General features: G+C 44.2%; 1 protein-coding gene across 1 annotated transcript in view; it reads right to left on the bottom strand.

The window, feature by feature from the left end:
• The window catches only part of LOC116972889 (dynein heavy chain 8, axonemal-like), a 574,435-nt gene that overhangs the window by 331,459 nt on the left and 215,279 nt on the right, over nt 1-27,697 (bottom strand). The window contains exons 32-35 of the mRNA XM_033020476.1: nt 20,180-20,306; nt 14,961-15,196; nt 5,185-5,289; nt 785-898 (exon numbers count right to left, since the gene is read on the bottom strand). Of these exons, the coding sequence (XP_032876367.1) occupies nt 785-898; nt 5,185-5,289; nt 14,961-15,196; nt 20,180-20,306 (582 nt within the window). The remainder of the gene's footprint in view (nt 1-784; nt 899-5,184; nt 5,290-14,960; nt 15,197-20,179; nt 20,307-27,697) is intronic.

Here is a 27,697-nt window from a genome sequence, read left to right as displayed (position 1 = left end):
TGAACATATCCTTCCAAATATAGAATAATCCAATCTTTCATAATCCTTTCCAATAATGTCTCTGCCACTGGTGTTGGACATGTAAACATTACCTGTCTTATCCCAGCAGTCCTTCTGGTATTGGTATTGGTATTGGTTTATTTCCAATTGATGACAAAATGTCTTGCGCACTATCCAGGTGAATCATACCATGCATGAGCACAACATGTAGTGCAAAACTCAGTACAGAATATATTATTACAACTACAGAGACAGTGCAGATTAAAAAGTGCAAGGTCTGTGGAGAGGTAAATTGGAATACATGCTTAGCATCTGAGAGATCCATTGCAGAGTCCAAAGGTGCCATGTTTGCTGTCTTTTATCATTCAGCATCTCATCTGTGATCAGCAAAGACTTATAAATGTCCATCAGGGCCGCGAGCAATCTCTACTTTTGCCTCCTATAGCAGGCTATGTTTCTGTACACTGTTTCATTTTCTGATTATATGTAATCTCTAAGTATCACTAAATTAAACTCAAATTAAACTGAAGTCATCAATGCAACAGTGAACTGGTAATTATTTTCTTCACTATTTTTGGTGAATCTTTTCATTCAATCACTTAAGCAAACAGTGGTTTTATACATTATTGCTAAATTCAAGAAGGAGCGATGTAGATCTATCTTGCCGGTTATTCCATGCGCAAGATTTATGCCAGATTTCAAAACTTGAGACTATATATTGATCTTTTACTGACCTCTAAATTGAGTTGCCTAAATATACTAAAACCTCCTCATAAATGATTACCTTTTCATATTGTCGTCCATATTTGAGCACTTCCTTCTGGAAAATTTCCACGGACTCCAGCAGATTAGCTTTAAATTTGGGTTGGACTTGTACCAATTCATTCTGTACATTCCTCTGTTTGAACAAGCAATTATACCACAGGATAAGACTACTATTGCCATTATACAGCTAGTATTTACGACATCTTTGAGTTATAATTCATAATTTGATCTCACTGGTCAAAATCAAACAAGGAAAATTGTAGAAGTCAGTGAGGCCAAGCAGGATTTTCTTTCCAAATTGCCAGTAATAACAACATAACATGACAGCAACTGTGCGTTGTATTCTGCTTCTGAAACACAGTTCCACTAAAGTCAAAAGGACTTAATGTGTAGGAAGGAACTGCAGATACTGGCTTAAGATGGACACAAAATGGTTAAGTAATTCAGTGGGACCAGGCAGCATCTCTGGATAGAAAGAATGGGTAACATTTTGGGTTAAGATTCTTCTTCAGACTGAGAGTCAGGGGAGAAGGAGATAGAAATAAGTAAGTGTAAGGTGTGAGAATGAGACATCAAAGGGGGTGGAGATCAAGGAAAATGTAGAGTAGATCATTTTTAGTTTGAGAAAGTGACAACAAAACAAACAGAGATAAAATGTAATTGGGGACAGTCAGACTGGTCGGAGAACTGGGAAGGGGGAGGTGATGGAGAGAGAGAGGAAAGCAAAGGTTACTTGAAGTTAGAGAAGTCAATGTTCATACCGCTGGGGTGTAAACTGCCCAAGCGAAATATGAGATGCTGTTCCTCCAATTTGTGCTGGGCCTCACTCTGACAATGGAGGAGGCCCAGGACAGAAAGGGAAGTGTGGGAATGGGAGGGGGAGAAAGTGTTTACCAAACGGAATTACTTTCTGTAAGATAGTTCCATGTATGGAAATAGCATATTGCATGTTTAACGCAAGCCAGTCAAAGCAAAATTCCATCCCAAACTATAAAAGTTGAAAGGCATCTAAATGATGCTTTATTCAACGGTACTTTAGTTGTCATATGTACCAAGGGACAGTGAAATTCGTGTTTGCATACAGTTCAGTACAAGTATCACTATAGATAAGCATTTAGATATACATCTTAGATAAGCATCTCAGATACAGTATCTGGAAGTCTTCCACCACTGGATCAGACCACAAAATCAGAAGTGTACAGTAGTAGTACACTGAGACAGTACACAGAGATTGGACAGGGATGGGAAACGTAATTAACCAGATAAAGTTAACTGGTGCTGATTGAACACCATTTGAATTTCTGAAATAGGATAGATGTTGTGGTCTGATCCAGTGGTGGAAGACTTCCAGAGATTGGTGGATGTCATGAAGGTAGGACAATCTGGTTGATGAATTTACTCTTTGGTAAAGTCATGAAGCTCTTGTTGCAGGCACTCTCTACTTTTTAATGTGGGTTACTTACTGGAGTTAAATGCCTGGTGTTGAGAAAATATTCCTTGTCTCCAAAGAGCCTCTCTTTAATATGTCATTGTGACAGAAATATTGAAGGCAAGGCAGATTAAAGCAAAATAAAAGCATTGCAACAGCTAACTGGACATTGTGATAGTTATATTTGCCAAGAGTTGAAGCCGTGATTGTTGCAAAGTAGTGCATCATTGATACATGGCTAGTGGGATCCATCAAAGAAACCAATGATAAATGCACACATATCTGTGGCTCAGAAGATAGACACAAAAAGCTGGAGTAACTCAGCGGGTCAGGCAGCATCTCTGGAGAAAAGGAATAGGTGACGTTTCAGGTCGAGACCCTCCTTCAGTCTTAAAGAAGGGTCTCAATACAAAACGTCACTTATTTCTTCTCTCCAGAGATGCTGTCTGACCCACTGAGTTACTCCAGCTTTTTTTTTAATCTATCTTCAGTTTTTGTGCAGGCATCTGCAGTTCCTTCCTACATATCAGCTCTTCATTATTTTGGCAACTGGAAGCCAGAAATGCATAACAGCAAACCACTAAAGGTTTCTGCAAGATTAGATCATTTCCAACTTCATGTAAGGCCTTAGGTAATTATGTCTGGAGGTCAGACTTGAGTTTGGAAGTAAAGTGTTGGTTGAAACTATTGTTGAGACATATATTAATTCCAGAATAAACACATTCCTACCCCAGAAAAGAAGAGCTATGGACTTTATAAAGATTACACTATATATTTTGGCTTGCACTATTATAATCTGGTTACCTCATAATAACTGATAATTTATTGTATTATTTTATATGTATTGTATTATTGTATATTTACTTGTTGTGTTGTATTAATTCCCGAAGTATAGGCCAATTAAACATACTAATCTCTGGACACTTGAGGTTGCTAGAGTTTGGATTTTAAATGAAAGTGGGCTAAATTGGCTGATCCATCAATAGAGATGTCAATGGGAAGAAGCAGGGACTACTGGATTGACAATCAATTGTTTTTAGTTGGATGCAGTGGAAAACTTTTATTGAGTGTTAGTTACAGGCTCAAGGACATCTGAAAATATTAATCTGGTGAAAGGAGTCAATGTTCTGAACACATTGATAAATTTAGTCTTGGGTTATCCAGCATAGACACAGTACCTTCATCCCTCTGTCTATGCTGACCATCATGCCTACCCAGACTAATCCTTTTCATCTGCATTAATGCCATATCCCTCAATGACTGACTCATTCAAGTAATAATAATATAATTATAATAATCTTTATTACGGACTCGAGGTCCAGACAAGGGGCAACATTACATAAAAATGCATTGCATATTGAAAAATATCATAAAATACATATAAAAACTTATCTTTCCATAGTTCGACCACAGGTGCGCAGTGTAGAGTGGTGTGCAGTATGCTCTAAATAGCGACATCTTCACCACATCTGCACACGCATACTTATCAAGATGCCTTTTAATTATTATTATTGCTCCAGCCTTCAATGCACAAATGCATTTATATTTGAACATCTCTCACCAGTTATTAAATTCTCTGCTTTTCTGTGCATCAAACTGGATACGTTTATATTCTCCGTATTATATTGTATCAACCAATCCTTGCCCAGTCCCCAATATCTTCCTAAATTGCTTTTATGCTCCACCCTACTCACTATTTGATCTATTTTATCATCAAAATTGAAAATACAGTATTTGCTCCTCTTGGCCAAACTGTTTGTATTGATAGTGAATAGCTGTGGGGCATTATCCAGACAGCGCCCCACTAGTCATAGCCGACCGATGGGAAAAATCTATACAATCTTATTCTTAGCTTTCAGTCTGATAACCAATTCCCAAATCACATCTGTATATACACACAGCCCAGTGGTATGAATATTGATTTCACTAACTTCAGCTAGCTCCGGCATTCCCTCTTTCTCTATCCCTCCCCAACCCAAGTCGCACCAGCTTCTTGTTTTCACCCAACAAACAGCTAACAGTGGCCTGTTTCCTTTATCATTGTTGCTTTTTTGCATATTTTTTGCAGACAAGGACCTCATTGTTATCTCTCTACTTCATCGTCTATACCTCTCATTTGCCCAACCCCTAACCAGTCTGCAGAAGGGTCTCGACCTGAAAATCTCACCCATTTCTTCTCTCCAGAGATGCCGCCCACCTGAGTTACTCCAGCTTTTTGTGTCTATTCTTTGCCTCAGAGAGCGGTGGAGGCAGGTTCTCTGGATGCTTTCAAGAGAGAGCTAGATAGGGCTCTTAAAAATAGCGGAGTCAGGGGATATGAGGAGAAGGCAGGAACGGGGTACTGATTGGGGATGATCAGCCATGATCACATTGAATGGCAGTGCTGACTCGAAGGGCCAAATGGCCTACTCCTGCACCTGTTGTCTATTGTCTATTGTCTATCTTCCGTGTATTATCCTCAATTTGGTGTGCTCTAACCGAGCCTCCAATCTCTTATGTGGGACCTCACCACATCCACTGGCTTCCCCTCACGTATTCTAAGGGACACATCATGAGGATACTCCCAACACTTTCTACAGTGATTTCCAGACCTTGCTTCACTCAATCTCTAAAGCAACCCCACAATATTTTGCCTTACCACCACTGAAAATTCCATATAATTTCACATGCTTTCTTACGACATTGGAGGCAAATTTAACCCATTGAATGTATGCTGCTCTCAGAGAGCAATCCCATCAATTCCATTTCTCTGTGATTATTCACTCAACAACACCTATTAAAATCCCCTGATCATCCCGCCACTACATCATCTGCATTGAGGGAAAATTATTGCAGTCACTGTTTTGATAAATAATCTCCCAGTGAGTAAAGGGTGAACATTGAATTAGTTTGATCAACTCAATTAGTGTACATGCCTTTGCTTCATTTATGCTTTCATCACTTTCTGTACGTTGATTTAGATTCATATCTCATATAAAGATAATACTCACAGCTTTAACTTGCAGTTTGTTGAAGAAATATCGAAGTGTGTCTGCTCCCTCTGCTTCCTCTTTTGAAATCCCAACTTCGTACTTACTCAGGATATTATATGCTTCCTATATGAAAATAAATAAAATTCTACTCAAATGGGATTTGTACCTGTGCCATTAAAATGAATCAGATATAAAAGTAATTAATTAGGTATGTAATTAAATATTAGGTATGTCCCATCAATTATATTAGAGCCACCTTTGAAATTGTAGCAATATAAAATAAAGTCCTCCACTTCCATTCTGGTGGTCACTTGATACAACAATAGTTGTGGCAGGGTGGAGGCATGGTGGTGCAGCGGTAGAGTTGCTGCTTTACGGAGCTTGCAGAGCTGGAGACCCGGGTTCGATCCTGACTATGGGTGCTGTTTGTACGTTCTCCCCTTGACCGCGTGGGTTTTCTCCGAGATCTTCAGTTTCCTCCCACACCCCAAAGACGTACTGGTTAGTAGGTCAATTGGCTTGGTATAAATGGAAATTGTCTCTAGTGTGTGTAGGACCGTGTTATTGTGTGGGGATCGCTGGTAGGTGCGGACTCGGTGGGCCGAAGGGCCTGTTTCCGTGCTGTATCTCTAAATTAAAAAAACAAAAAAATGCCTTTTCCTTTAGCTTTAGCTGGTTAAATGAGGAAGAGAATGAGGGAATTTAGTGGTAGTATTGTGAGCTGATTTGGTCTTCACACCAAGTGAAGGATCTAGTTGCACTCGAGGGTCTATGGACTAAGTACTGGGAAATATTAAAGATAGGAATTTAATGGCTGGCATAGACACTGTGGTCAAATGGATTGTTTCATGTTGAATGATGCTGACAATGAAGAAGGATTGTCAGCATCAATGTTAGGTATGTTAGCTATTCGTGAGTGGTGGAATATTGCATTGGGGGAATGGGTTGCGTTGGGGGAACGGGTGAGTGGTGGAATATTGCGTTGGGGGAGCAGACCCAACGGGTCTGCACTTAGTCTGGTGATTTCTAAAAATATCTAAAAATCTGTCAAATAATCTTGAATATAGAGTCATAGAGTATAACAGTATAGAAACAGCCCTTCAGCCTAACTTGCCCACCCTGGCCAACATGTCCCAGCTACACAAGTCCCACTTGCTCACATTTGGTCCAAATCTCTCCAAACCTGTCCTATCCGTGTACCTGTCTAACTGTTTCTTAAATGTTGGGATAGTCCCTTCCGCAACTACCTCCTCTGGCAGATTGTTCCATACACCCACCATGCATTGTGTGAACAAGTTACCCCTCACATTTCTATTAAATCTTTCCCCTGCACCTTAAACATATGTCCACTGGTCCTCAATTCACCTACTCTGGACAAGAGACTCTGTGCATCTATACACTGTACACCTCAATAAGATCACCCCTCATCCTCTTGCACTCCAAAGAAGATTCAAAGTGGATTGAGGACCCAAAACATCACCCATTCCTTCTCTCTAGAGATGCTGCCCCACCCGCTGAGTTACTGCAGCATTTTGAGTCGACCTTCGATTTAAACCAGCATCTGCAGTTCTTTCTTACACAGTTTGAGTTGGGAGTCTGCTGTCGGGTGCAATAAAGTTATATTCAATGGAGTTTGTAATTAGTGTTTTGATGCTGTTGTCACTGGCCTGGGAAAGGTAAATAACTGAAAAGTATGAAAATACTGGATATTCAACAAAAAAAACCATAACACGCCGGAAGTACTCATCAGGTCAGAGAGTGTCAATGGAGAGAGGAAAAAGAGTGAATGTTTCAAGTTGTTTAAGAAGGAACTGCAGATGCTGGAAAATCAAAGGTAGACAAAAATGCTGGAGAAACTCAGTGGGTACGGCAGCATCTATGGAGCAAAGGAAATAGGCAACGTTTCGGGTCGAAACCCTTCTTCAGACATTCTGAAGAATGTTTCAAGTTGTTGACCTTTCGTCAGATCTTGGGAAAGGTAGAAACCGTTGAGAAGGGAGAGGGGGAGAGAAAAGCATGAGTTGGATAAAAGGGTGATGCCCAAGAGAAAATTGAATAACCAGACTAAATTGGGGGGTTAATTAATCCTGCAAGTGGCTTTGGAACATTTTGTGGGCTTGCCTTTGGCAGTACCTTTCCAGTGCATTGAGCTGACTGCTCAGAAGCCATATAACATATAACAATTACAGCACGGAAACAGGCCATCTCGGCCCTACAAGTCCGTGCCGAACAATTCTTTTCCCTTAGTCCCACCTGCCTGCACTCATACCATAACCCTCCATTCCCTTCTCATCCATATGCCTATCCAATTTATTCTTAAATGATACCAACGAACCTGCCGCCACCACTTCCACTGGAAGCTCATTCCACACCGCTACCACTCTCTGAGTAAAGAAGTTCCCTCTCATGTTACCCCTAAACTTCTGTCCCTTAATTCTGAAGTCATGTCCTCTTGTTTGAAACTTCCCTATTCTCAAAGGGAAAAGCTTGATCACATCAACTCTGTCTATCCCTCTCATCATTTTAAAGACCTCTATCAAGTCCCCCCTTAACCTTCTGCGCTCCAGAGAATAAAGACCTAACTTATTCAACCTATCTCTGTAACTTAGTTGTTGAAACCCTGGCAACATTCTAGTAAATCTCCTCTGTACTCTCTCTATTTTGTTGACATCCTTCCTATAAGCCATGAAATAGTGGGTGGGAGAATGAGGATTCGGCCACTTTGCTAGCCTACGGAGGAGGGGAGGTACACCCACGTGCAGAAGCTGAACTGCTGCCTGGAGTCACAAGCTCACAAGCGGAACTTTTTCATTGTCCGTGGGGAAAGTTGCAACTCTGCTTGGCATTAAAGCGTACCAAGATCTAGGACTGATAACTTTTGGGCCTGCGTCCATCAAATATCTCCGGCCGAGGGCTCCACCCAGCAGATACTTTTCCAGTACAAGGAACTATTTGATGACAAGCTTGGGAAGCTACCCATCAAATACAACATCATCACCGACACAAATGTCTTACCTGTGGTTCGAGCACCACACCACATTCCGCATGCTATGCATGACAGAGTGCACAATGAGCTCCAACGGATGGTGTCCCTGGGTGTCATTGCCACGGTCACCAATCCATCCGACTAGGTTTCCACCATGGTGGTTGTAACAAAGAAAAACAAGGAAGAAATCCAAATCTGTATCAACCCCAGAGACCCGAACACAGCGATCAAATGCCCGCACTACCCGATGCGCACAGGAATTTGCTGCCCAGCTGGGCAGTGTCTCCGTGTTTCTGTTCTGGATGCTAAAAGTTCATTCTGGCAGATCCCGCTGGACCCCAACTTGTCCAATCTCACCACATTCGGCACTCCCTTTGGCCACTACAAATTTCTGCAGATGCCCTTTGGCATCAACTCTGGCAGCGAGGTATTCCAATGTACAATGGAACAATTATTTGCGGGGTATCCTTGCGCCATCATTGTCGACGATAGTCTCATTGCTGGACGCGACGTGGATGAACATGCTGCCAACTTGAAAAGAGTACTGGATCATGCTAAAGACATCCATCTCAAGTTCAACACTCTGAAGTGCAGATTTTGCGTCAAGGAGGTCCATTATGTCGGACACGTTTTCACCAGTGATGGCCTCAGACCACCCAAGACCATTTCCATCAACGAGATGCCAGCTCCCACTGACGTTACAAGTTTGCAGAGATTCCTAGGAATGGTTAACTACTTGGGGAAATTCATCCCTAACCTCAACAAAATATTTGCCCCCCTACGACAACTGACTCACAAGGACACTGCATGGTCTTGGTACCCACAACACCAGAGAGCTTTCGAAATCTTTAAATTACAATTGTCCAGTGCCCCTACCATCGCTTATTTCGATTTAAACCTGCCGGTGACACTCACGTGAGATGCCTCCCAATATGGACTCGGAGCAGCTTGCCACAGATTTCTGCCGAAGGAGACTGCAGACCTGTTGCTTATGCCTCCTGTACCCTGTCCGCGACTGAACAGCGATACGCCCAGATCAAAAAGGAATTACTTGCTGTGGTTTTTGCCTGCACAAAATTTAAGGACTCGATCTTTGGCAAGTCTGTGACTGTTGAAACAGACCACCAGCCACTGGTCACCATTCTGAACAAGCCCATTCATGCCGCCCCTGCTCGCCTGCAACTGATGATGATGCAGCTACAGTGCTTCGATTTTACCCTAATCTACAATCGGGGCAAGGACATGCATCTGGCTGACACACTATCAAGAGCCCCACGAACAACCTGCGAACAACAGCCGTCTGAGAAAGACCAGTTCACAGTAATGATGGTGTCGTACGTACAGAAAGCCGAAGCAACCTGGAAGAGCACACGGCTGTGGATACAACTCTACGATTACTGTCCCCAGTCATCCGGCGTGACTGGCCTGAAAAGCAACATCACGCCCCACTTGCGATTCGCCCATACTACCTGGCTCGCGACGAACTGGTACTGCAAGATGCTGTCATAATCAAGCGCCACAAAGCCGTCATCCCAGCTGCTCTACGGGACAAATACTTTGATTCCATCCACAGGGGCCACCCCCATGTGGAAGCATTATGAGCAAAGAGCATGTTTTACTGGCCCAGGATGACTGAGTTTGTGCACGAGAAAGTTCAAGCCTGCGCCATCTGCAATAGCCTGACGCCACACCGACAGAAGCAGCCCTTGCTCTCACACCCTGTTCCTCCTCTGCCTTGGTCCATGGTCACTACCGACATATTCAAGTGGCGTGGCAAACAATATCTGGTTCTCGTTGACTCGTATTCGGGCTGGTTCGAAATCGACCTGCTCCAAAGCATAACATCCGATGCAGTCATCCAAAAGCTGTCGCGCCATTTCTCCGTGCACAGCGCCCCTGCGCGCCTCTTGTCAGATAACGGCAGTCAGTTCGCTAGCCAGTGTTTCAAAAACTTTGCTCAACGATGGGATTTTCGCCATGTCACCAGCAGCCCTGAATTCCCACAGTCAAACAGACTTGTAGAACGGGCTGTCTGGAGCACCAAACAATTAATGGAGCGCTCACACCGTGCCAAATCCGATGTCTACCTGAACCTGCTCAACTTAAGGAACATCGCCCGTGACCCAATACTGGGGTCTCCTGCCCAATGCCTGATGTCCCGACAGACCCGTGTTGCACTACCCGTGCCCCAGCAGCTGCTGCAGCCACTGGTTCATTCACCACCTGCTGTACAGAAACAACTCCAGCTGAAACCCGATACCCAAAAGCGATTTCTCGATAAGTCCAGCAAACCACTTAAACCTCTTTCCAATGGGCAAGTTGTTTGCCTTCAAACCAACAAGTGCTATGGCCATTTGGGTTACATCCACAGTCCCGCAATAGAGCCACGCTCATACCTGGTGAGTGCAGACGGAGGGATCCACAGACGCAATCGTCAACATCTCCTTCCTGTGAATGAACCATGTCCTGCTCTCTTGTATCCTGATGCAACGCATCTGAACTACCCATCCTCTGTTGGACTATCTCCTCCCTCACACCCTGCTGCTGCAGACCAGGCATTGGTGGTGCCTCCAACTCCCTCACCACCACATTCGGTGTCCCGCTCGCCAGCCTCGCCGTGTTCCGCTCCTGAGTCACCAGTGCGCCCGTCGCATAGGTCCATAGAAACATAGAAAATAGGTGCAGGAGTAGGCCATTCGGCCCTTCGAGCCTGCACCGCCATTCAATATGATCATGGCTGATCATCCAACTCAGTATCCTGTACCTGCCTTCTCTCCATACCCCCTGATCCCTTTAGCCACAAGGGCCACATCTAACTCCCTCTTAAATATAGCCAATGAATTGGCCTCAACTACCTTCTGTGGCAGAGAATTCCAGAGATTCACCACTCTTCTGTGTGAAAAATGTTTTTCTCATCTCGGTCCTAAAAGACTTCCCCCTTATCCTTAAACTGTGACCCCTTGTTCGGGACTTCACCAACATCGGGAACAATCTTCCTGCAGCTAGCCTGTCCAACCCCTAAAGAATTTTGTAAGTTTCTATAAGATCCCACTCAATCTTCTAAATTCTAGCGAGTACAAGCCGAGTCTATCCAGTCTTTCTTCATATGAAAGCCCTGCCATCCCAGGAATCAGTCTGGTGAACCTTCTCTGTACTCCCTCTATGACAAGAATGTCTTTCCTCAGATCAGGAGACCAAAACTGTACACAATACTCCAGGTGTGGTCTCACCAAGGCCCTGTACAACTGCAGTACAACCTCCCTGCTCCTATACTCAAATCCTTTTGCTATGAATGCCAACATACCATTCGCTATCTTCACTGCCTGCTGCACCTGCATACCTACTTTCAATGACTGGCGTACCATGACACCCAGGTCTCGTTGCATCTCCGCTTTTCCTAATCGGCCACCATTCACATATCAAAGTATCAAAGGTATTTTATTGGTCACATTCACATACACCTAGGTGTAGTGAAATGCTTCTTGCCATTTTGCAGCACATAAAGAAGGAATACAGACATAACATTAGTAAGAGTTTTAAACATAAAGAACATCCCCCCACAATGGTTCCCATTATGAGGGAAGGCACAAAGTCCAGTCCCCAACCCCAGTTCACCCATAGTCGGGCCTATTGAGGCCTCCACAGTTGCCTCTACGGAGGCCCGATGTTCCAAGCCGTTCTCGCCGGGTGATGTTGCTCTGGCGTCGGGAGAGTCCTCTCAGCGGCTTGGGAACCCTGGAACGGCCGCTTCCGCACTGGAGGCCGCGGTTTCCGAAGCCAACAAGGCCGCGCCGGTTGGAGCTCCACAACTGGCGATCTCATCTAGAGATCCCAGGCTACTGGTGTAAAGTCAGCACCGCCGCCCGCAGCTGGTCGCTCCACAGTCCCGCAGCTCCGCGATGTTTTCCTCAGCGATCTTCAGGTCACCGGAGCTCCAGCGCGGCGACCCGGGCAAGGCATCGCCCGCTCCACGATAGTGCTCCAGCGCTATGCCACCGCCGAAGCCGAGGTTCTGGGCGGTCCCCGACAGGAAACGCCGCTCCAGGCACGCTGGTAGGCCGCGAGGACGGGTCGAAGCTGCAGCCCGGAGAAAAGCTGCCTCGCCGACCAGGTAGGGACCCGGGGGGAAGGTTTCCCCCCCCCCACATAAAAAAGTCTAGACCTCCAAACAAAACACTTAACTAACTAAAATAAAAAATAAAAAGATGAAAAGACAGACAGCTGCTGGCTGGGCAGCCGTGCACAGGACAGCGCCCCCACAGAAGGTAGTTGAGGCCAGTTCAAAGTAATAGTCTACTTTCCTGTTCTTGCCACCAAAGTGGATAACCTCATATTTATCCACATTATATTGCACCTGCCATGCATTTGCCCACTCACCCAGCCTATCCAAGTCACCTTGCAGCCTCCTAGCATCCTCCTCACAGCTAACACTGCCCCCCAGCTTCATGTCATCCACAAACTTGGAGATGTTGCATTCAATTCCTTCATCCAAATCATTAATATATATTGTAAATAGCTGGGGTCCCAGCACTGAGCCTTGCGGTACCCCACTAGTCACTGCCTGCCATTCTGAAAAGGACCCATTTACTCCTACTCTTTGCTTCCTGTCTGCCATCCACATCAATACTGAACCCCCAATACCGTGTGCTTTAAGTTTGCATACTAATCTCTTATGTGGGTCCTTGTCGAAAGCTTTCTGAAAGTCCAGATATAACACATCCACTGGTTCTCCCTTATCCACTCTACTAGTTACATCCTCGAAAAATTCTATAAATTCTATAAAAGTTCCCCGGTTATTTTGCCGGTGAAGGGATGAGACGCGGATCTGTACCGTAGGTGCGCGGGCCGGGTTTGTAGGCCGCCCCTCAGATACGGAGATTTTGTTTGAACCATCTGTACTTCCCTTTCGGTTACTGTATTAATCAGTCAACACCTAGTGATGTGTTTATTCATATATATCGCTTTAATTGAGATGTGTTTCACTTTTATTCTTGCAAGGAAAGATGTAGATTGGTCACTTTACTTACTAACCAATGTAATGCTTTGTTATCATAAGCTCCGCCTACTTCCACACTTGATATCATCGCAACCCGACATGGGCGGTCAGTCAATGTTGCCACAGCAGTTGAAGCAACATGCTGTAGTGTGTGTTCAAAAGGGAACTGCAGATGCTGGAATATCGAAGGTACACAAAATTGCTGGGGAAACTCAGCGGGTGCAGCAGCATCTATGGAGCGAAGGAAATAGGCGACGTTTCGGGCCGAAACCCTTCTTCATCTGCTGTAGTGTGTTATGTGAGTTACTCAATAAATACTGTTGCACCAGATCAGTGAGTATGTGTGATTTACTCAACAGGTGGGACCCCAACTGGCCCTACCCCCATACCTCAGCTTAGTCTGAGGCCAGTTGTTCTGTGCTGACTGGGAACATTTGGTGAGTCCCAGCCTGTAAGACATTCTGAGCATCATCCATTTCATTCCACGTTCAGAATGAACACACACTCACATATTCACAGGTGGTCTCCAGCAGATATGTCCCAGCCCATTGACTCTTCCTTGCAAACCCCACATTTATCCACCATCTCTTTCAGCATCCCAGCAACGCTCGCACCTCCTCTCAACTCTCAGTCACCCTTCCTCCAACCCTTATTCATCTCGTGCTCTCGTGCTTCACTCTTCCACTTGGTCCTCTCATTTCCTACTTTCATAGAGATATATAGTCATACAGCGTGGAAACAGGCCCTTCAGCACAGCTTGCCCACACCGGCCAACATGTCCCATCTACACCAGTCCCTCTTGTCTGTGATTGGCCCATATCCCTCCAAACGTGTCCTATCTCATCTGGTACCTCTGAACTGTACAGAACTGGGTTGGGGGCAAGTCACTCAGGATCTGAGGGATCGCCAAGCCTTCTGCATTTTGTTTGACCTCAATGCCGCCAAGAATATGAAGAGGGACTAGGTGGAGCTTGGGTCAATCACGTTCCTCTGATCCTCCTGTCCTTCCCCACTGCATCTTTCACTCCATTTCACCCAGCCAAACATCTCCATGATTTCACATGCTTTGCTGCCCTTAAAAAAAAAAGATTCAGGAAAACATTTGCCATCTGCAATGGGTCATAACCTCAAGTAAAGGGCCTGTCCCACTTACGCGACCTTAACAGGCGACTGTCAGCACCCGTCAGTGGTTGCCGAAATTTTCAACATGTTGAAAAGTCAGCGGGGAACAGAAAGACGCTACAACTCTTTGGAGACCTCTCACGACCATAGGAGACTTCTCACGACCATTAGTCTCGGCGACCTATGACGTGTGTAGGCAGTCGCCTGTAAAGGTCGCGTAAGTGGGACAGGCCCTTTAGACTTCAACTGTCAGCCAATAGTACCTGAGTTGATTGAATCCATGGGTACAGTTTCAGTTGATTAAGGGACTTCTCCCCTGGCCCTCAAGGTCAAGTTGGCTGTGACCTGCAAAGTTTACTCTATACTGCCCAAAGCCGGCAGTGTGTGCTCTCCTATTGTGACGTAGTCCCAGTTCATCCCCAACCAATTTGCCCTCATTAAATAGAAACCATTCAAAACTTTTGCCATCGCGTATATCTTTCAATTTGCCTAATTTCTGCAGAGTAAAACATGCCTCTTAGTACAAAAAAAAGCATCTTTCAAGCCACGTTCCGCAGTTGAGAACACAGCTAAGCTAATAGAGAAAATTAATTAGATGAATTCAAGTATAGGTAATAAAAATCTGAAGACTACTCTAAAAGGAATAAAAACGTATATTGGAAGAAATGATTAAAACAGAACGGCACATACCTCAATGGGTGCCAACGTCATATCCATTTGTATTTCATTATTTCGTATTTCTGTTAGCGATTCCATGGCAAATCTAACGTCATCCAAATCCTGAATTGGTCGAGCTAAATTTTTCATTTGTGCACTGATAAATGCTGTAATTCCCAACATTTTTGCCTTGTACTGTTCGTTCAATAATCGACAAAGAACCATTTTCCACGCTTTGGCCTCTATCAGAAGAGCCATTTTAATGGGTTCTAATATTGAATGGGTAAGAAATAAAATAAGTTATTTTCTCATGTCTTTTATTTAACATAAAAACAAAGATTTCTGTCGTCCAAAATCTTTGTAATGTTTACACAGAAATCCCAACCTCCTCATCCACTGAGCCTACATAGCCTCTGCAAGATTCTCACAACATATTGCCACCCAGTTTTGTCACTAACATATTTGGATATATTTGACCCTCTCATGCAAATAACTTATGCAGATAATGTGACCCTTGCAGCAATCACAGCAGTAACTCACCATTAACAGGCTCGCAACCGAAAATCTCATTATCATTATAAGGCACATGACCCTTTCAATGCCTTGTAACCGTATCCTTTGACTGTTGCCAGACCAATGTCCCTCCGAGATAAATAAAGCTGTATCATATTGTATCGTAAAAATGATTTATTTCTACTCAAGTGCACTCATTATTTCTCAATCCATATCATGCTCAAATTTTAATAACGTGTTATTAACATGTTAGGGATATGGGGAGAAAGCAGGGACAGGTTACTGATTTTGGATGATCAGCCATGATCATATTGGCTCGAAGGACCGAATGTCCTTCACCTATTTTCTATGCTTCTATTTTTCTATGACAACTCATTGAAAGCCTTCTGAAAAACAGAATACACATCAACTGGCCCACCTTACAGCCTCAAAGAAATCTTAACCAGATTTGTCATATATGATTCTCTCCTCATAAATCGATGCTGACTTTGGCAAAATCTATTTGTAAGTGTCCTCACTAGTTCCATAATAATTGGTTGTGGTGTTTTCCTTGTTACTGTTCTGATAATTAATTCTTTCAAACACTAGTTCCTCTGAAGAGTCAAAGTCATGGAGTTCCACAACGGAAGCATTTCAGCCCTTTGTTCCAACATCGTCCATGCTGATCAAGTTGTCTATCTCAGCTTGTCCTATTTGCCTGCATTCAACTCATGTCCCTCCAAATCTTTCCTATCCATTAACCGGTCCAAAGTCTTTCAAATGTTGTCATTGTACTTACCTCTACCACTTCTTCTAGCGCATCGTTGCACATTTATGCAAAGACACTGTCCCTCAGCTCTCTTAACATCTTTCCTCTTTCACCTCAAATCTAAGCCCTCTGGTGTTAGACTGCTCTAGCCTGGGAAAAAGACTATGTCCATTCAATGGAATCTTTCAATGGTACAATGGATTCTTTATTATCACGCATGCCAGGGTATTTTATTTTGCCTGCAGATCATTGAGATAATGCCATATGAACAATACCCGGTGAGCACATAATGCAAACAAACAGCCGACAGAGTCAATATGTAATATTCGGCAGGTTTTTGTGCCATTTCACAGTCCCAGCTGCAGCCGGCCATCAAGGCCTGTTGCAGCCATCGCCTCCATCTGGTCGTCCCTCGAACTGTCATCCTTCTCCTTTTAGTTTAGTTTAGTTTTTTGGATATACAACGCGGAAACAGGCCCTTCGGCCCACGGAGTCCACGCCGCCCAGCGATTCCCACACATTAACACTATCCTACAAACACCAGGGAAAATTTACATACATACCAAGCCAATGAACCTGCAAACCTGTACATCTTTGGAGTGTGGGAGGAAACCGATCTCAAAGAAAACCCACGCGATCACGGGGAGGGAGAATGTACAAACTCCGCACAGACAGCACCCGTTGTCGGTATAGAACCCGGGTCTCTGGCGCTGTGAGCACTGCAAGGCAGCAACTCTACCGGTGCGCCACCATGCCGCCATTCAGCAACAAGCTGTCTGAAGACACAATCACAATAATACTTTATTCGCCAAGTATGTTTTGCAACAGACGAGGAATTTCAAAGGTACAAAGGACATTTATTATCACATACACCAAGTGGTGTAGTGAAATTTGACTTGCCAATGCAGCACACGAATAAAGATAAGACACAACACTAAAGAATTTAACAATAAACATAAAAACATCCCCCCACAACGGTTCCCACTGTGGGGGAAGGCAGCAAAGTCCAGTCCCATCCCCTGTTCATCAATAGTCGGGCCTATTGTGGCCTCCGCAGCCAGTCCGATGTTTTCAGGCCCTCTTGCCAGGAAGATGGAACTCCGGCGTCGGGTGAACAATCCTCAGCAGCTTGGAAATGTCTGGAGCGGCCGCTTCCTCCCCGGAGACCGCGGCACCCGTAGTCCTCAGGCCGCGCTGGCTGGAGCTCCGATTCTGGCGATCTCGAATCCCAGGCTCCGCGGTGTTTTAAATCCAGCGCCGCCCACGGCTGGACGCCCGCAGCCACAGCTCCTCGGATGTTGAAGTCGGCAGTCACAGCATTCTGGAGCTTACGGCACGGCAACGCGGTAACGCAACGCCCGCTCCGTGATGGTGTCCCTGCGCTGTGCCGCCACCGAAGCTGTAGTCCCAGCCAGTCCCGACAGGAAACGCCGCTCCAGTCTGATGGTAGGCCGCGAGGAGGGGGGGGCGAAGAAGCAGCTCGGAGGGAATCTGCCTCTCCGACCAGGTAGGGACCAGGAAATAAAGTTTCCCCCTTCCCCTCCCCCCACCCACCACATAAAAGACTAGAAGGCCTCCAAAACAAACACTTTAACTCACTAAAAATAAAAAAGGGTGAAAGGACTAACAGCTGCTGGCAGGGCAGCCATACTTGACAGTGCCCCCTCATTTGCCAAGTCAGTCATACAAATAAAAAGCAAAGGAACACAAAACACATTTTAACATAAACATCCATCACAGACACTCCCCCGCATTCCTCACTGTGATGGAAGACGAAAAAAAGTTCAATCTCTTCCCTTCTTTGCTCTCCCACGGTCAGGGGCCTCGAGCTCTCCATTGACGGGATGATCTTGACTCCCGTAGCCGGTGGCAGCCCTCCGCGTCGAGGCGATCAGCTCCTGCATCAGAAGGACCTCAGCTCCTCCGCGCCGTACGATCGAACCCTGCGTCGGGGCTGGTCGAACCTTACGCGACATTGGAGCTTCCGATATACAGGGCCTCTCCTGAGACTGCAAGCTCCCAATGTAAAGACCGCAGGCCACAGTTGGAGCGATCCTCCGCAAGGGATCGACTCCGATGTAAGCCCATGCACTGCAGTGGGGGCCATCGTCAGTTCGAGGAGGCCTCCAGCTCCATCGATGGTAGGCCGCAGAGCGACCGGAGAATGCGATCCGAAAGTTAATAGAATCTCTGGCAAGAGTTTGTCCCCCTGTATAAATGCTGTGTTTTTATTACGTGATTATGGTCTAATTTATATATTTATGCCAATTTAGGTAATTAATTTTTAAGCAAGACATTTCTAAATAAATATGCATTTTAAAAATTCTCAATGTGCACAGATTGCACTCTCAGAACCATAACCAAATCTGCCATATAGAAACATAGAAATATAGGAAATAGGTGGAGTAGGCCAGTACTGCCATTTAATATGATCATGGCTGATCATCCAAAATCAATACCCCGTTCCTGCTTTTTCCCCATATCCCTTGATTCCGTTAGCCCTAAGATGTAATTCTAACTCTCTTGAAAACATCCAGTGATTGGCCTCCACTGCCCTCTGTGGCAGAGAATTCCACAGATTCACAACTCTCTGGGTGAAAAAGGGTTTTCTCATCTCAGTCCTAGTTATCTACTTTAATGATCAAGTCTCAGCATCGTATTTAAATATGGTATTGGTCAATTATTGTCATGTGCACTAAGACACAAACATTTTGAGTGTTATCCAGTCAAACCATACTGTACATGAGTAAAATCAAGCCATTACACAAAAAGTAGTGCAAAGAAAAAAATATTATCTATATAATAAAAATAGTATAGTTTTATCAATACTATAAACCAGGTGGCGCCGTCAGTGATGGCAGCCTCGCCAACAGTCTGTCTTGTTTTTTTGTTATTTTTAGTGTGATTTAAAACGTCTGTGTTAATGTTCTCTGGTTTGTTTTATGTGGGGGTGGGGGTGGGGGAGGGGGGAGGGGGATACTTTTTTTTCAATCTCTTACCTTGCTGGAGATGCGATTGTTTTCCGGATCGTATCTCCGGTCGCTCTGCGGCCTAACATCATGGTGCTGGAGGCAGCGCTCGAGACTGACTTTGAGCCCCACCGCGGGGCCGTGGACTTACCATCGGAGCCTGCGATCCTTTGCCTGCGGCCTGCGGATTCCAACATCGAGGAGCTCGCAGTCTCGGGTACTGACTGGTGTTGGGAAGCTCCAGGCCGCAAGACCGGGGTTCGATCGCCAGCACGGGGGAGCTGAGATCCCCACGATGTGGGAGCTTGATCGCCCCAATGCGGAGGGCTCGACCGCCGGCTACGGGCGCCAAGATCGTCCCAACAATGGAAGGTTGAAGGCCTCCGAACGCGGGAGAACAAAAAAGGGGAGATTTTAAAAGAATTTCGCCTTCCATCACAGTGAGGAATGTGGAGGAGTCACTGTGGTGGATGTTCATGTTAAAATGTATTTTGTGTGTTTTGTTGCTTTTTATTGGTATGACTGTATGGCAATTCAAATTCCTCGCATGTTGCAATATATACTTGGCTAATAAAGTATGATTATGATTATGAAAATATCAGTTATAATATAGTTTACAGCACTAGAATGTTACAGCTACAAAGAGATAGGTTGTGAGATTCACTTATTTTACGTAGTAGTTTTTTCTTCATAGTTCTTCAATTTATGATGTTAACTAATCCACTTTTTACATTAAATTGTCACAAACAAAGGGATTAACCGATGAATTTAATTTGAATTACACTAGTTTATCAGTTTAGCATTTGGTGTTGCAAAGAGTTAATCTAGATCTACTCCAGAAAACAGATCAGCAAGAATTGAAATCGAGTTTCAGAGAAAGATGGTCTTTGGCACATCAAAGGGTTGAGGCCCAGGTTATTTTTGTTCCTCTTCTATTCATGGATAGGTGCTGGTCATTTTTTATTTGCATATTGAATTAATGAAGAATTCTCTTCATCACATTAAGCTGCACTCGTGCCTACCTGTATTTAGTTCGATAAAATCCACTGTAATTATGGAGTTAATTTCCTCAATCTCTTGTTGATAACTAGCGTAGTACTCTATTTTTGTTCGTAGTTCATACAAACTGGGGTGGCTATCCATAAATGCCTGTTTAAAAGTAACCAAAAAATAATTATAAACAAACACACCTTATTATTGTCACGTGAACCAAGGTACAATGAAAAGCTGTATGATGTACCCAGTGAAAGACAAGACTATACATAATACAGGTAACGGATGACAGGTACATCATTTAGGGCAACGTTCTGGAGTCTCTCATTGATGACTGAGATAAGAAATGCAAAGGACACCACATATTCAGAATGTTCTACCCAAGAGAGCTTCAGAAGCTCAAGATTTATGAATAGTAATGGAACCAAGGAAAATGTTATTGTGAGAAAAATATATGACTTTATATAAAATGTCTGCCCATTATCTGCCCTTGTTTCTCTTACGGGCACAGTATTCAATGGGCGCCTGACCTCCAATACACTTGAGGACTGTCTCAGTCACAACAACGAACTGCACTGTCAGAATGGTTGTGAAATGCAAAACACCTGAGGCCTGTTTAAATAATTAAGATATTCAAGAAGTTTAAGTTATTAACTATTTCTTTTAAAGGTTAATGATAAAAAAAAACACATAAACATGCCCGAGAACAAATGAAAAAATATAAAGTCTTAATTAAATAAAAATAAGCTCAACTTTTCTTTCTACTTCATTCATTCATCATCGTTGAAAACATTAGCGACACAGTGGCGCTGGTTTCCGACGGGAACGGTAACGGACGCACCACACATCTCTGTTCGCCAGTTCCTGCGGACTTCCGCCGCTGGAGGTATAGGATTTTGCTGTGTGTGCTTTATCATCGATCCTTACAATGCCATGTACGACAGTGATCACAACTTCTACTGAAGTGTGGATGGCCGTTGGCTCGCTAGAAGCTCATCCGCCCTTTGACAGGTCTTGTTTTTGGTCCTGCTGGGTGTCCACAGCCCCCTCATCACCTGGTAAACCAGGTGGGGAGACGGTTTAGTCGCCAACTATCCGACCATGGAGCAGGTAGCACGGGAACTCCCCCCCACCTGACCTTTCTACTGGCAGTACATTTCTATTGTGCGTTTCAATGGGACTGTTGTACATGTCCAGGTTTAACCCGGAGGAGGCTCAGTGGGCACATTTGGGAAGTCCCTAAAGTTCAAACAGTCCAAATGGGCTTTATGCAGATTACACTCATGCTCTGCAGGAGTAGGTGATCTTGTCTGAAATGCTAAAGGGCCTATCCCACTTGGGCAACCTAATCCGCGAGTCCTGGCGAGTTTGCCCTCGACTCATACTCGCAGCTTGGTCGACACAAGGTCGTAGGAGGTCTTCGTAACTCTCCTTCATGCTCAAGAGTGGTCTCCGCGTACTCGAGGCCTCAGCTAGGTCGCGGCGTATTTTTCAATATGTTAAAAAATGCCCGCGAGTAAAAAAAGGACGCCATGGAAAAAATTGATACTTTTTTTACTTGTAGGTTTAATCGTAGTAGGTCGTAGTAGGTCGGCATGTTAGTCGTAGGTAATCGAGGGTAGTGGAAGATAGTCGAAGATAGTCTTCATTATAGTCGAAGGGAGGTCGAAGGAGATCGAAGGAGGTCGTCTTCACTCTCCACTATTCGGTGTCCAATTTTCCCGAAGTTAGTCGTAGCTAGTCGAAGCTGGTCTTCAACATAGTCGAAGGAGGTCAAAAGAGGTCTTCTACATAGTCGAAGGAGCTCGAAGGAGGTCTCCTACATAGTCGAAGGTCTTCAACGTCATTTTTTGAAACTCTTCTAAACTCGCCAATTAGGTTGCCCAAGTGGGACAGCCCCTTAATTGATTCTCTTTCCACTGACATGCTCTAACCTTTTCAGTGTTTCCAATATTTTGTTTTAATTTCAATTTTGTATGGATGTTGTATTTTTTCAAGAAGTCTTTGAGAATAACCTTGAATCATATCCTCTATCACCTGGGAATCTGTTACCATGAGTGGAACCTTAGGATTCTTCTGAAGACCCAGGTCTCCATCCGAAACGTCAACCATTCCTTCTCTCCAGGGATGCTGCCTGTCCTGCTGAATCACTCCGGCATTTTGTGTCTATCTTGGGAATCTGGTGATGGCTATGCAAGTGATGCAGTCTGCTCATTAGAAATTGATGAGTGGAATTAGGGACTCCTTACTGAAGAATTGTCTCAACCCGAAATGTCACCCATTCCTTCTATCCAGAGATGCGGCCTGTCCCGTTGAGTTACTCCAGCATTTTGTGTCTACCTTCAATATAGGGGTGTTTAACTGCAGAGGATGCTGATTGTTATCTGCTTTTCCTAATGGTGGCTTTGGAAACGTGGGAGCTGCATTATTGATACTTTCCCAGTGTTTTGAGGTGGCTTCTGTAGATAGTCCATGTGTCAGAGATATACAAGAAAGCAGGGATCACTGCTGCCAGTATGCCACCGGTCTTGTGCAGTGTTTGAAGTCTTGATCCAGAGAAAGCCCGATGCAGAGCAGGCACAAGGATTAGCCACCAGTGCTGACCTTGTTGCATTCAGGCTTAGAAGTACAGTTTCTTCATGGTTTCTTGGCTTCCCCAAATTTCTGTTTAGTTTAGTTCATTATTGTCACGTGTACCAAGGTACAGTGAAAAGCCGTATGCTGTGTGTTAGACATTAGACAATGGGTGCAGGAGAAGGCCATTCGGCCCTTCGAGCCAGCACCGCCATTCAATGTGATCATGGCTGATCATCCCCAATCAGTACCCCGTTCCTGCCTTCTCCCCATTTCCCCCGACTCCACTATCTTTAAGAGCCCTATCTAGCTCTCACTTGAAAGTATCCAGAGAACCGGCCTCCACCGACCTCTGAGGCAGAGAATTCCACAGACTCACAACTCTCTGTGTGAAAAAGTGTTTCCTCGTCTCCGTTCTAAATGGCTTACCCCTTATTCTTAAACTGTGGTCCCTGGTTCTGGACTCCCCCAACATTGGGAACATGTTTCCTGCCTCTAGCATGTCCATATAACCATATAACCATATAACAATTACAGCACGGAAACAGGCCATCTCGGCCCTACAAGTCCGTGCCGAACAACTTTTTTCCCTTAGTCCCACCTGCCTGCACTCATACCATAACCCTCCATTCCCTTCTCATCCATATGCCTATCCAATTTATTTTTAAATTATACCAACGAACCTGCCTCCACCACTTCCACTGGAAGCTCATTCCACACCGCTACCACTCTCTGAGTAAAGAAGTTCCCCCTCATGTTACCCCTAAACTTCTGTCCCTTAATTCTGAAGTCATGTCCTCTTGTTTGAAACTTCCCTATTCTCAAAGGGAAAAGCTTGTCCACATCAACTCTGTCTATCCCTCTCATCATTTTAAAGACCTCTATCAAGTCCCCCCTTAACCTTCTGCGCTCCAGAGAATAAAGACCTAACTTATTCAACCTTTCTCTGTAACTTAGTTGTTGAAATCCAGGCAACATTCTAGTAAATCTCCTCTGTACTCTCTCTATTTTGGTGACATCCTTCCTATAATTGGGTGACCAAAATTGTACACCATACTCCAGATTTGGTCTCACCAATGCCTTGTACAATTTTAACATTACATCCCAGCTTCTATACTCAATGCTCTGATTTATAAAGGCTAGCATACCAAAAGCTTTCTTTACCACCCTATCTATATGAGATTCCACCTTCAAGGAACTATGCACGGTTATTCCCAGCTCCCTGTGTCCAAGTGTCCAAACCCTTAACGATCTTATATGTTTCAATAAGATTGCCTCTCATCCTTCTAAACTCCAGAGTGTACAAGCCCAGCTGCTCCAGTCTCTCAGCATATGACAGTCCTGCCATCCTGGGAATTAACCTTGTAAACCTACGCTGCACTCCCTCAATAGCAAGAATGTCCTTCCTCAAATTAGGGGACCAAAACTGCACACAATACTCCAGTGTTATCCAGTCAAAGAAAAGACTATGCATGACTAGAATCAGGCCATTCACAGTGTACAGATAAAGGATAATGGGTACAACATTTAGTGCAAAATAAAGTTCTGGAGTGTCCCATTGAGGACTTAGATAAGAAATGCAAAGGTTACTGAATATTCACAAGAGAGCTCAACCTCAAAATACATTCAAGAAAGATTGTTGAATGGTAATGGAATCAAGGACATTTTTATTGTGATTTAAAAAGCTGCAAAATAAGACCAACCACGATGTTAATGAATGGTGGAGTAGGTGCAAGGCACTAAATGGCCCACTCTACTCTCATTTCTCACCGAGAGGCATTAAAATAGGAAGATTAAACGCGAAACTTACCAGTTTGAAGTTTGATCTGTATTTTATGAGGAGTTACGATGAGGGATTACGTGAAGAGCCCGCTCAGCACGCAGGCGCGGCATACTTCAAAGCAGCGGTGTGGAATCACAGATAGACACAGTTATTGAAGTAAACATAGTAAAGACAAGGAGACATCAGTTTATCAGTTTGACCCATATTATTGAGGGTGGGAGCGGAGGGCACGTAATCCCTCATCGTAACTCCTCATAAAATACAGATCAAACTTCAAACTGGTAAGTTCTCGTTTAATCTTACTATTTTACTTCAGAGTCACGTGAGTGATTCCGTGAAGACTTCAAAGCTCTGTGATTTCAAACCGTGTAACACTTATTACTTCACGCACTGCCGAAGTCCTTGAAGGAGGAAGTGTGTTATTGAAATCAACCAATGAATTTGTTTGTAGAAAAACACAATGGTATTTTTTAACAATAACAACAAAGAAATTAAATTGCTCCCCTGGGCTTAAATTAAATATTTGCAGTCTGTAAAATCTTTCCTGCAAATAAAACAGGTTTTGCCAACGGCTTATTATAAAATTTTCTGAACGTTTTTTTCCCCACCATCCTGCTGTAGCCAGGATGTGGTCTATAGGCACGTCCATTCTTTTAGCCGTCGACGTGGATGCTGCCCTGGTGGAATGAAATTTGTACATGTTAGTTTTTATCCCAGCAGCTTTTAGCACCTGCTTGAGCCATCTCGAAATGGTTTGGCTCGTCACCCGACCATAAGGTTTTTTATGACTGACCCACAAGGCTTTTCATCTCCCTCGAATATTTTGGTTGTGTCTATGTAGGATAGTAGGGTCATGGCACATAACTGTGTTTCTGGCGGGTAAGCACGGAATTCCACGACTGGATTAGGTGTTCCTGGTTTGCTCTGTTTGATCATTCCCTGGATAACGACAGAGATCTGGTCTGGAGCTGTGAGCATGGTGTCCAGTCGCAATAGGTGTAGTGACTGGACCCTCTGTGCAGATACAAGTGCCATCAACATGAATGTTTTGAGCATAGATTGTTCCAGGTTGAGGGATCTGGCTGGTGGCCATCCCCTGAGGTATGTCAGGACCACACTGACATCCCATGTATGGGTGTACCTTGGTCTAGGGGGTTAGAGTTGTAAATACCCTTGATTAGTTTGACCACCAGCGAGTGGGACCCCATGGCCTGTTGTCCTGGAGCTGGTTTTAAATAGACAGACAGGCACTTCTAGCTGTGTTGATGGCTCTGTAGCTGAGTGATTCATCGTGGTGAAGGTTCGCCAGGAATTCCAGTACGTTGGTAACTGTAGCGGTTGAGTAGGTGGTCCCTGTATCCAAGCAGTACTTCTCCCATTTCTTGATGCTGGACAAGTGCTGTTTTTTAGTGGATGTTCGGAGGGATGCTGACATGGTGTCGACGGTTTGATCTGATAATCCCAGTCCCAGAAGTGGTTTGTGCAGAATCTGCAACCCAGGAGTTTGATTTTTTCATGCCACGGGTGGCTTGTGCCCGACACTGGGTGTTAATAACTCTGGGTCACTGGGGAATACCATCGGAGTTTCAACAACCATGTCATGGATTATTGGGAACCATGGCTGCGTAGGCCAGTCGGGTACTATCAAAATACCTGAAGCAGAGTCCATTTGTATTGTGCGTAGTCCCCGACTGATGAGGCAGAAGGGAGGAAATGCATAGAAGAAGAATTTCCCCAATCCAGCGCGAACACATCTACCGCTGCTGCCTCAGGGTCTGGTTCCCAAGCGACATACATAGGTACCTGGTGATTTAGCCTGGATGCTAATAAATCAATATCTGGCGTGCCATATTGCTTGATAACTTTTGCGAAAAAATTTTTGGGGGGGTTTTAACATCCATTCGATGTTGTCATTAAATTTACGTGGCCTGGTGTCTGCCACTGTATTTAGCTTACCTGGCTGGTAAGTTGCTGATAGCCAAATATGTCTTTCGACACACCATTGCCAAATTGTGTTGACCAACTTGTCGCATGATACCGATTTTATGCCGTCCATATGGTTAATGTAGGCCACCACCGTAGTATTTATCTATTTGTAACCGTACATGCAAGTGATGCATATTTGTGCATATGCTTTAAACCATAAAAGTCACCCATCTCTAGATAATTAATGCCCAGTGTAAGTGGTAATGATGACTCCGGGTTAGTCCATCTAGTACCTGTGCTAGATATAGAGTTAGTTGCTCCCCAGCCTTGAGCACTGGCATCTGTTTGGATAACTAACATAGGGTTAGTGATGATAATAAGGCTGTAAACTATGCCAAACGTTTTTTGCCCACCACTGTAGTTCTGATATTGCTTCAGTGGGTAACTTCATGACACGATCATAATGACCTGTATGTTGTTTTTGGTGCAAAGGTCTGAATTATGTAGCCGGAAAATGCTGCTACCATTTTTCCAATTACTCTGTTACTTGTTGAGTAGTTGGTAGTTTATTGACCACTAAAGTGTTGCATGATTGTGCCAATTCAACTATTTTGTCTCTTGGCAATGTTACAGTCACGTAGACTGAATTAATTGTGAAGCCCAAGTAGTCCATGATTGTGGATGCTTAAACTTAGATTTATCTGGATGTAAGACAATCCCAGGGTTTTGAATAACTGTTTTGTAGCTGACACAGCTAACATAGTCAATTCCATGGTCTTGCCTACCATTTAAGACATCGCTTTAAACTGCTATAGCTGCCCCATCCAGGTAAATTTCAGGTATCTGCGATGATCCTTGTGAATGGTACTAAATAGTAAACATCTTTAAGATCAATGCTTGCCATGAAGTATCCTTTGGAATGTAGTTGTTTGGCAGTAACAACTGTTTCCATTTTGAAATGTATATACTTAACAAACATATTTAGTGAAGTTAAGTCAATGATGATGCGACATCCACCATCTTGTTTGGGTTTAGTGAATATATTGCAAGGGTTCAGGTTTTCCCATGATACCCTTAGTAATTAGTCTCACCAGTTCAGCTTGTCCCTCTCGTTTCTTTAACGGAGAGGGGAAAATACCCTCTGGGGTGAATGTTGACCTGGTTGCAATTTTTCTAGTATGAATTGTATTTGTATCCACTAATGCCATTGAGTATATACTGATCACTCGTGATAGAATCCAGTGTGTTAGTATTACTCTATATG

This window comes from Amblyraja radiata, chromosome 5 (genome assembly GCF_010909765.2).
Source record: "Amblyraja radiata isolate CabotCenter1 chromosome 5, sAmbRad1.1.pri, whole genome shotgun sequence".
In the NCBI taxonomy this organism is placed as follows: domain Eukaryota; kingdom Metazoa; phylum Chordata; class Chondrichthyes; order Rajiformes; family Rajidae; genus Amblyraja; species Amblyraja radiata.
Note: the sequence above shows the minus strand (reverse complement) of the source record. Positions and strands in the feature narration are given on the sequence as shown.